This window comes from Tachysurus vachellii, chromosome 5 (assembly GCF_030014155.1).
Source record: "Tachysurus vachellii isolate PV-2020 chromosome 5, HZAU_Pvac_v1, whole genome shotgun sequence".
Lineage (NCBI taxonomy): Eukaryota > Metazoa > Chordata > Actinopteri > Siluriformes > Bagridae > Tachysurus > Tachysurus vachellii.
In genome coordinates, this window is record NC_083464.1 from 4221748 (window position 1) to 4232500 (window position 10753).

At 41.4% G+C, this 10753-nt stretch overlaps 1 protein-coding gene across 2 annotated transcripts in view; it reads right to left on the minus strand.

Moving 5' to 3' along the window:
• Nucleotides 1–140: 140 nt before the first annotated feature.
• The window catches only part of mastl (microtubule associated serine/threonine kinase-like), a 16130-nt gene continuing 5517 nt past the window's right edge, over nucleotides 141–10753 (minus strand). The window contains exons 5-13 of one of the 2 annotated variants that reach the window (XM_060869544.1): nucleotides 10672–10753; nucleotides 8312–8474; nucleotides 8054–8220; nucleotides 5747–6784; nucleotides 5230–5371; nucleotides 4024–4044; nucleotides 2413–2526; nucleotides 1889–1990; nucleotides 141–783 (exon numbers count right to left, since the gene is read on the minus strand). The exon at nucleotides 10672–10753 is cut by the window's right edge and continues 25 nt beyond it. In XM_060869544.1, the coding sequence (XP_060725527.1) occupies nucleotides 626–783; nucleotides 1889–1990; nucleotides 2413–2526; nucleotides 4024–4044; nucleotides 5230–5371; nucleotides 5747–6784; nucleotides 8054–8220; nucleotides 8312–8474; nucleotides 10672–10753 (1987 nt within the window). In that variant the 3' untranslated portion in view covers nucleotides 141–625. The remainder of the gene's footprint in view (nucleotides 784–1888; nucleotides 1991–2412; nucleotides 2527–4023; nucleotides 4045–5229; nucleotides 5372–5746; nucleotides 6785–8053; nucleotides 8221–8311; nucleotides 8475–10671) is intronic. The other variant, XM_060869545.1, reaches the window with a different exon arrangement.

A 10753-nucleotide genomic window follows, 5' to 3' on the forward strand; every position in this document is an offset into this window, starting at 1 on the left:
CAGTCGTGGCCGGCCCGAGACTCGAACCCACAACCTTAGGGTTAGGAGTCAAACTCTAACCATTAGGCCACAACTTCCCCAATGAAATGAAAAAGAAAAAGGAAAAAAAAAGTGAATACATAAATAAATAGTCCCCATGGTGAAGATAGTAAAGGGATTTTTATTTGAGCCTTGAAATGTGATTAAAAAGAAAGTTTTATAAAGCTTGACACACTGTTCAAAAATCGATGCCGTACTGCAGGTTATTGCTAAAAGACACGTGAATGATATTTAAAGCCCGGATCTTTGAACATGTTAGTGTTCACATATAGCAGAAAGAACAAACAAACAAACACAATATATTACTCAGGGACGCACAAAACACTAAAATGATATTCAAGGTACGGAATGTATAAAAAAAGTGGAACAGTTAGAGTCCTGATCTGACCTGAGACATGAGCTGGGTTTGTTTAGCTAAATCTCAGTACTTTTTATAATGTTGATGAACCGACACCAGACTGTGAGATCGTAAAGTGGATAAAGAAAGGAAGACAGAAATATCAAGAAGCGATCTTCTCTGAGGTCGGCATGATGAGCTGACGGCAGCAGGTAGCGAGTGCTTACGTGCAAATTGTGTGTGTGTGTGTTAGAGACTGAACCCAGAGAGAGCCAGGTGTTGCGCGGTGTTTCTCGCCTCAAAGTAAGACGTGTCCGTCTCGTCGTGAGGCTCGGGAATGAAAGGCATGGTCTGGTTCTGGAGATTGTCCCAGTCCAAGCCAGTGAAGAACGCATGCTCTTTCAACTCTGGAGGAAAAAAAAACCAAAACAACACAGGATCATGATCACATACTTGTAAGAAACATCATGGAGCATTTTTACATCAAAAAGTAAACAAATTTCTAGTTAAACAAACTAAAGGCGAGTGTTAATACCAGTAAGTAGTATAACCCCCTAACCCAAATGGGTCCCACCCCTGTATCGATAGCTCCGCCCACACATACATACGCAACCCAGGCAACTAATGGAAAGAAATGTGTCTTTATCATAGCTGAAGGGAAGAACAATACGATTGCAGATAAACAAACAAGCAAAAATGACACACAAGCATAATCATGTAAAGGACAAAGACATATATTAGTTCTGTGTAACAAAACAAAACCAACGTTACTCACCTATCGAGAAGGAAAAAAGCGCCTCGGCGTCTTAAGTAAAGTTGGTCACAGATATTCACAGATTGGAGTTTCCCGAGTCAATAACTCCTGAGCTAAACACTGTTACTACACAAAACACGGTTGTAGCTGCGTCTCTACATTACTACGATAGAAAAGAGGTGTTATTTGTGTAGTAACAGCGTTTAGCTCAGGAGTTATTGACTCAGGAAACTCCAATCTGTGAATATGTGACCAACTTCCTGCTCCTTCAGTTCTCTCCAGCGCTGGAAAGCTGATCCTATATTAACACGTCCTACTTCTTACCTTATCGTAAGTCTTTCTTCGCTTTCTTTCTTTGTTTTTATCCTCCATGTCAATGTTAAAACCGCTTTCTGCTAATGTCACACATGCGCACTGAACACTCTCTCCGCCCATATTAACAAGACACGCCCCTTTCTGCTCATTGGCTACATGTTTGTTTTGTATTTGTTTAGTTTGGTGTCCCGACTCAGTTTTCTGAAGCATTTCTCAAACAACAGAGACCCCACCTTTAACTGACTAAAAGTTCTAAATGCTGACATTTTAATATTAATATTAAATGATTTTTGAAATGGTACAAATCAGTACACTGAATTGGTTTTAGTTAACTTTACTAAATAGAATGTCTACGTTTATTTGCAATACAATAAAATTCACAAAATGAAGCGAGTCGATCCTGGATGAAGAAGATCGAGAGGCGTGAAACTGGAGCTGCTCACCTTTAAGCCCCGCCCGCTTGGTGACGTCTGGACTGAGGAGAATCTCGATGGCACCTCGAGCGTTGGGGGAAATTTCTTCCTCTCCGTCAGGCCATGGAATATCTGCTCATGTTATTAGAAACAGAAAAGGAAAAATAAAAGTTAAAGCGTCACATCAACTGGTGGATAAACGCTATGCATCCTATTTATTTGTTTGTTTTTAAGCTGTATCTCACACACACATACGGTCATATTGACCTGTCTTTCCTGCCTTATCTGAAAATATTATCTCATGGTACTTTGGTCAAAAGTCAGATGTTCCTATGGGTTTAAAAATTAAGCTGCAGGGGCTAATTTTCTAACCGAGTCAAACTCAAAGCTTCGGAGGCGGATCCACACGTACGATCACAACGTCCTACGTTTTTTTACGATTTGATGCATGTTTGTAAGTGGATTAGACGAATGGACTGAATAATCATCACAGATACATATACATATACATCACAGATCTCTTTTATATGGTGAAGAGCAAGCGAGCCAGTGACCTCGGTTGAGAATGTTCTGGAAGACGAGTTGAGGAGTTTCATCGTTGAACGGAGGAACTCCGGTGAGGAACTCGAACAGGCACACACCCAGCGCCCACCAGTCCACCGTGGCGTCTGTGGAGAGACAAAACGAGACCACGGTCGTATTTAACGTGCGGCTTTTCTCTCGACGTCCTCCTGTGTGTTAGAGCATGACCACGAGTCTACTGCACAGCCGTGAGAGCAGGTGGAGGTTAAACTGATTTCTGGAGTGAGGGTATTAATAGCTTAACATAAAGATTAGATTAGATTCATTTATTAATTACATTTTTACTGACACTTTCATCAGTGATGGTCTTAAGCCTGAAGGATAATTCAGACAGTCCTCTTTTTACACGGTCACCGTTTGATGTCCCCACAGACTCACCAATTATAGAAGAATCACCAGAGCCCAATAGAGAGGATGTCTTCCGAATTCCCAGCCAGACCATACATTTTCTTTTGTAATTGGTAGCTATGCATCTGCTGAGCTAATCAAGTCCAAATTGGTTGATCAACAAGCTAAGTAAAAAATAAAATGAGGTCGTCCTCTTGTCACCACAACGAATCATCAGTTTCCACCTAACTCTGTCCTCGTCATACTCTTCTCTCACACCAATTACCTTCGTGTCCTCATTTAACACATCCATATATCTCCTCTTTGTCCTTCCTCTTGACCTCTTACCTTCAGCTCCATCTCCAACATCCTTCTACTAATATAACCATCTCCCTCCTCTGTACATGTCCAAACCATCTCAATCTAGTCTCTCTGTCCTTGTCCCCAAAACAGCCAACCTGAGCCGTCCCTCTGATGTACTCGTCCCTAATCCTGTCCATCCTCATCACTCCTAAAGAGAACCTCAACATCATCATCTCTGCTACCGCCATCTCTGCCTCATGTCTTTTCCTCACTGCTACAGTCTCTAACCCATACAGCAGAGCCGCTCTCACTACTGTCTTCTACACCTTTCCTTTCATTCTTGCTGACACTCTTCTGTCACACAACACATGCATTAATAATATAGAGATTATCCAGTTTGGGCTGTATACCCATCTCCATTGTGGACCTTCTCCTGAACTTGACAAACTTGCATCAAGTCTGCGATGATCAACCGTTCCTCAGAGAACTGAATTAAAATAGAAATAAATTGGTGATATTTTGCTAACAGCACATTATTGAGACTTAACACACCGTAACCAGGCCCCCAAACCACAGAGTTAGTTTTTTTATTTACAGCAGAAGTGACAGGGCTGACTGGGAAGCATCTGTTATACAGTTTACTGACAAAATCTCCCATTATTCCCAAGGACGCAGAGCATCGCTGAAGCCGAAAGCGTCGTGCGCGGTGAATCATGGAAGCAGGATTCCCGTTTGCATTACTGCAATTAGTCAGCCGTTTCCCTTGGCAAAGGTCATAAAGGATACTTCAACCAATGTTTTCTGGCTAGTAATACATTGTTATATATCATGGATCTCATAAACGTTCAGACATTATTAGTCATGTGTGTGTGTGTGTGTGTTTGGATGAAGTATTCCTTTATGGAAAATTTTCCTGCTCATGCATCAGCATCAAACGACATCATCATACTCACCGTACGCAACTGATCCTGCAACTAAAACACAAAGGGCAGTGAGGAAGCTGCTCTGTGTGCACAGCGTCATACACTCATGTATATAATAAAGCAATTACACTCACCTGCCAGTTTAATAGGAACACCTGTACACAATGTACATCTACTCAGCCAATCATGTCGCAGCAGACTGTAATCTCATGAATACACAGGTGTTCCTAATAAAGTGGTCAACAGGTGCATATTCTATAACAGTCGGTTCGTACTCCGTGCCTTCGCACCAGCAACGAGTCAAAGCAACAGAGAGACCGTTGGTGAAAACAATGTGGAACGGTTCATGCAAAAATACTGAACTGTATGCAAATAGGAAGCGGTGATAACAAGCCTGAGTAAGAGACGGTGTTTTTTTTTTTTTTTTCCATTCACTTGGAATCCGTTTTTACTGTTCATTGTAGCTTCCGGCTGTTAGGCTAGTCTGTGTCGCTCAGTGAGCTGCTACAAGCTTGATGTTTTCGATTTATCCAAATGTTCATGCGTATTTAAAGGTGCGGTGCACGTTGTTTAAAAAATGCTTCAGAAAACTGAGTCGGGCCGACAAACAAAACAAACGTGTAGCCAATGAGCAGAAAGGGGCGTGTCTTGTCAATATGCGGCGGAGAGAGTGTTCAGTGTGCATGTGTGACATTAGCAGAAAGCGATTGAAACACTGACATGGAGGATAAAAAACGAAAAGCGAAAAAAAGGCTTACGATAAGGCAAGAAGCAGGACACGTGTTAATATAGGATCAGCTTTCCAGCGCTGGAGAGAACTGAACGTCTTCCGCGTGAAACAGAGCTAAACCTTTCACAGTACAACACAGAGTACTACAAAAACACATTTGTATTACCGTAGTATTACTCATTGAGTTCGTTTATTGATAAAAATATCCCCTCGGTCATCTGCCCCAGCAGGTTCCGCCGTAATAGTTGCCTGGGTTACGTATGTATATGTGGGGCGGAGCTATCAAAACAGGGGTGACACCCATTTGGGTTAGGGGCGTGTTTGTTTTGGTGATTTCAAATGTCAACATTTTCTTTCAAACATCGTGCACCGCACCTTTAAGACCATCAAACTTTCTAAACACGTCTGTAATGTGGTCTGATTGATAACCCTGTATCTCGAACCATAAGCGACCAAACTAGAACATCCTAAAATCAGTACAACTAAAACTTATTGTTTCTTCTTACCATGATGTTTCCCTACTAAAAGCTCTGGAGCGAGGTAGTCAGGTGTTCCAAGGATCTGTCCGTACTCTGCTGGTCCCGGGCCTCTGCGGACACTCTTGGGCGTTCGATAAGGGGTATGAGACATGGCCGTCGGCTGAGGCGTCTAGGAGGAAGAAGAAAAAATAACAAAAAGATTAAATGAAAAATCGAAAAGCCATGTGTGGTCAAGCAGCTTCCTAAAACTCAATGTGACAGTCAGCTGCTAATATAGAGGTCAAACTGTCCATGAGACAGAACAATTGTCCAAGTGTTTCCTGTTCCTCACTTACGTTACAGCGACAATGCGTTTTATTTTTTGTCTTTCTTTTAATACACAAAAGTTTTGTTACTATTATCATATTAACAACACAAAGCCTCCTCTGTTCAGTAATTTGGGCAACGTACTGAAGTATTTTGGTCTATGTTTTTTTTTTTGCCAATTTATTGTTACCATGGAAACGATAACAAACTGGAACGTGGTCATTACACTGGTGTGTACCTGGTAAAGTGAGCTGTTGAGGCTGGGTCTCTTCTTCTGCACCGGCGTGATGGCCATGGGCGCAGTCTGAAACGAGGTCGACGTTGACATGTCCATGCCGTCCATCGAGGCCAAGCTGAGGCGCGAGCCATAGGACTGGTTGGATCGGTTGATGGAGCTGCAGTAGCTTCTGAAGGCCACCACGTTCTTAGGCTTGAGGAACGGAGGCGATTTGAGCAGACTGCTTGAGGCAACGTGGAGATGATGATGGCCTTCCTCGTTATACTTCTGCGAGATCGATACAGGCGGTGCATATGTAACGACAGAGCTTTCGTTTTCATCCTCGAATGAGGAGACCAGAGCTTCTTTTTCTCCACGTGGAGGAGGTGTGTTCGTGATCACGGACATTTCATGAACCGAGCTATCGGAGTCCAAACTCAGGCTGCGTCTCGTCTCTCTGGGAGAGGAAGTGAGGCCGGAGATGAGAACATTCTCGCACGGTTCTTCCAGCTCACACAAAAGATTCTTGGTCACTTTTGAAGGACTGGACTGGTTCGGGATTCCTCCACCGTTCCCTAAACCGACAGCAGAGAAAATCCCAGTCAGACCCGTATGGAGTCTGGCGTCATTCTCCGGAATGGGAAAACACCGTTTGTACTCCGAGTTGTTCTTCTTTGCTTGGATCTCAGCTTGCTCGGGGCTGGTGTCCACCTCGGTAAAAGCTCGTTTCAATGCCGAGCCTGGTTTTTGAGCAGATCCTTCATCTAAAGACTTCCAAACACTGTGGAAGCTCCTTGCGGGTTTCGTAAGACTGTTCTCAGATGTTTTGAGCGGAGTCTTTCCCGGCGTGACACAGAGTTCCGAGTCGGTGAAAGGGAGTCTTCTTCCTGCTAAATTTTCTGGCTTCATGTTCCTACAATCCGTTTGTTTGTTGCGCCGTTTGTTTACAGACGAGTCCGAGTTGTGAATCGGAGACTGAGGGACGTCCACCGCAGCAGCAGGCACAGGGAGTCTGCGGCTAACTTTGTCCTTTACGTTCAGAGGCGGGATGTTTTCATTCTGAAAAATGCAGAAAGATTTTTCTTCTTATTTGTGATCTCAAAAATGTCATCAGCGCTTTGAAGACATTTTTATGATCGGCATGTATGATAACGTAAAGGTTTGAAATACTGACAAAAAAATAATCTTGCCCAAAATAAACAAATTAATTAATTAATGTATTGAGTTCAATTACATTTTAAAAGAAACTTAAAATGTAAAAATGAAGGACATTTAATTAAAGAAATGTAATTATACAGATAGACCTTTATAAAATAGGGAAAACGTATACATTTATTTACACTCTCACTCTCATTTTCTACCGCTTATCCGAACTACCTCGGGTCACGGGGAGCCTGTGCCTATCTCAGGCGTCATCGGGCATCACCCTGATACACCCTGGACGGAGTGCCAACCCATCGCAGGGCACACACACACAATCTCATTCACTTACGCAATCACACACTACGGACAATTTTCCAGAGATGCCAATCAAACTACCATGCATGTCTTTGGACCGGGGGAGGAAACCAGAGTACCCGGAGGAAACCCCCGAGGCACGGGGAGAACATGCAAACTCCACACACACAAGGTGGAGGCGGGAATCGAACCCCCAACCCTGGAGGTGTGAGGCGAACGTGCTAACCACTAAGCCACCGTGCCCCCCTTACATTTATTTACATTTTATCATTTTAATTTTTTATTAAAATACATTTTATACACATTATCTTCTACCAGGTATAACAAAAAGGTAACAACATGAAATTTACAGAAATTTACATACACACACACATATACATATACATATATATATATATATATATATATATATATATATATATATATATATATATATACACACATACATACACACACACACACATACATGCAGAGAGATAGATAGACAGACAGATAAATTTAAATATACACATTTTTTCAGCTGGATACAATCATGAAAGAAATTATTTGGGTGCAAAAAGTTTCAAAACTTCAGTTCATTTATACATTTAAAGAGAACAAAATTAAATTATTAACAGAAAAGCAGATAAATATATAAAATTATTTAAAATTTTATTTATCTTATTTTTTTTATTTTTTACAGTGACCAGGAATTTTCGTGACTAGGAGATTCATTTAACATGGAAAAGTAAATAGAATAAAAAGGAAAAATGTTCAGTATAAATATCATTAATTTTAAGACCATTTTTTTCATAAGATTATTGCCTTTGTAGTGCGTCCTCATTATCATCAGCGTGTAATACAGATGTATAGTTATAAAATCAATGTTACCTGCTCGTCCTCCCACAGCGGGCTGATGCAGCTCTCCGAGTCGCTGGACGGCAGCAGGCACGACTGAGCGCTGCCAACACTTAAAGTCTCGAACCTCTTCCTGGATTTCATCAGCCTCGGCGTCAGACTTTTGGCCAGTAAGCTGGGACTAAACACACTGCTAGCTCCTAAAAGACATCACACACGAAAAGTGTCAGTGCTTTGATAAACTGATGAAAGTGCTACTGAAGATGGTTGTAACATTAACGAGACGCGTACCAAGGCCCCGTGACGAAGTGATCGGTGAATGCAGGAGCTCTCGCCTTCTAGCCATCAGCGGTGAACAAAGCGAGCTCTTTCTATGCTCTGCTTTTCCACACGTCATAGGGCTGGCCACGGCCGAGGCGCTGCAGTGACGCTTCCCGTCCATCACTGGTGTATTCTACACAGTATACAGATAAATAAATCCGTGAAGCAGCAACTAGTAGAGAGTGTGCAGAGCGTGTGACGTGCACGTGTAGAGCGTGTGACGTGTAGAGCGTGTGACGTGTAGAGCGTGTGTAGAGCGTGTGACGTGTAGAGCGTGTGTAGAGCGTGTGACGTGTAGAGCGTGTGACATGTAGAGCGTGTGTAGAGCGTGTGACGTGTAGAGCGTGTGTAGAGCGTGTGACGTGTAGAGCGTGTGTAGAGCGTGTGACGTGTAGAGCGTGTGACGTGTAGAGCGTGTGACGTGTAGAGCGTGTGACGTGTAGAGCGTGTGTAGAGCGTGTGACGTGTAGAGCGTGTGTAGAGCGTGTGACGTGTAGAGCGTGTGACGTGTAGAGCGTGTGACGTGTAGAGCGTGTGCAGGATGTAAATCTCAAATCATCTCAAAACGCACTTTTTTTAAATCTTACATATTCTCTTTAATAATAATCTAACTCATGATACTAATGTCATATTTTCTTATTCAGTTTATGTATTTGTGTGTTTTATTGTTTTACTGGATTTTATGGCACTTTGATGCATTTTACACAGATTAATAAAAAGTTAAATAATTATTCATTGTTGACATAAACGTATTGGTAAAATATATTTTATTAAATAATAATAATAATAATAATAATAATAATAATAATAAATGCTTTTTACTTTTATTGCTCATCATATAACAAATCTGCTCTAAAAACCTTCTAAATACAAATTCATGTCCAGGGCTTATTTTTAAGAGTATTAATAATTATATGCCCATATACTAGGGGTGGGAGAAAAAAATCGATTCACCAAACTATCGCGATTCTTTTTAAAACGATTTTGAGATCGATTTGTTTAGCTCAGAATCGATATATATTTAATTATTTTACTTTTCCAGAGAGGTGGTGGGAAGACGTTATCGCTTTTATTCCAACAGAGGGCGAAACGTATTTTGTTGTTGTCTGTATTAGACGACGTCGTATCCGTTTTAAGCTGGCGCGAGAAAGCAAAACCATGGCAGAGGCAGGGGAGCAAACCTCTTTGAGAACGGTTTCTGCACCTTCACATTTTAAATCACAAGTGTGGAAACACTTTGGATTTTACACACTGCCAGGAAGAGCTGCACTGGACATGACTAAAACAGTATGCAAACTCTGCCATACAGTGATAGGATATTGTGGCAACACGACCAACTTGAGTGCCCACCTTGCTCGACACCATCCCGAGCTGAATTTCGGGCTGAACGCCAAACAACCTGCAGCATCTCAACAAACTCTGGATGTGACATTGAGTAAATTACCAAGCACTTCGGAGAAGGCAAAACGCATCAGAGTCGATTTCTCTTTTTATCTGCAAAGACATTCGACCTTATAGCGGTGTGGAAAATGCAGGTTTTCGAAATATGGTCCATACTTTGGAGCCGAGGTACGTTATTCCATCGAGGAAGCTTTTCGCAGACACAGTTGTGTCTAAAATCTATGACGAGGTTGCGTCAGAAGTAAAAAAAACGTTTAAGCAAAGCCCGAGTCACACTTAGCTGTGATGCCTGGACATCGCGAGCTACAGAGTCCTATGTAACCCTGACAGCCCATCACATTACAGATGACTGGTATTTAAATAAATCTAGTTCAATTTTTAAATAAATTGTTCCGGAGCTTTTTTATTTATTGTTATTTATTGGAACAGTTTAACAGCACTTTTATTTTATTTCAGAGAGTATTGTTTTTAGTTATTTTGTTGCACATTTAAATATTATATTCATGTTTTTGGTACTTGAAAGTTTTATGGTTCAAGGTTCTTTATGCACTATGCATGTGTATGCTCCTGAAATAAAAATTCAGAAAGATGTGATGCATTGTTTTTGTTAATATAACTCATATACAGTCTCTTTAAGGGTATGATCAAGTATTTGCTATTGTCTAATCTTTATTAAGCAAACAGTAATCACAATTTAAACAACGAATCGCAATAGCTACAGAATCGCAATATGTATTGAATCGGCACAAAAGTATCGGGATAGTATTGACTCAATCGTCCCAGCCCTACTATATACACAGCACAGAGAGGTTTAACATTAAAGACGTGTAAATAATGTTTATATTCTCAGTATAAACTGTGTTTATCTGCCCTCCTAATTAATTGTACAGATACACAACTATTACACATGGGATTCTTGTTGTACTCACAAGACCAAGAGAGCTTATTAAGGACAGAACTTGACCAGGAGTCCGGAAGTAATCTTTCTTCGGTTTGGCCAAAGAGGGCGTG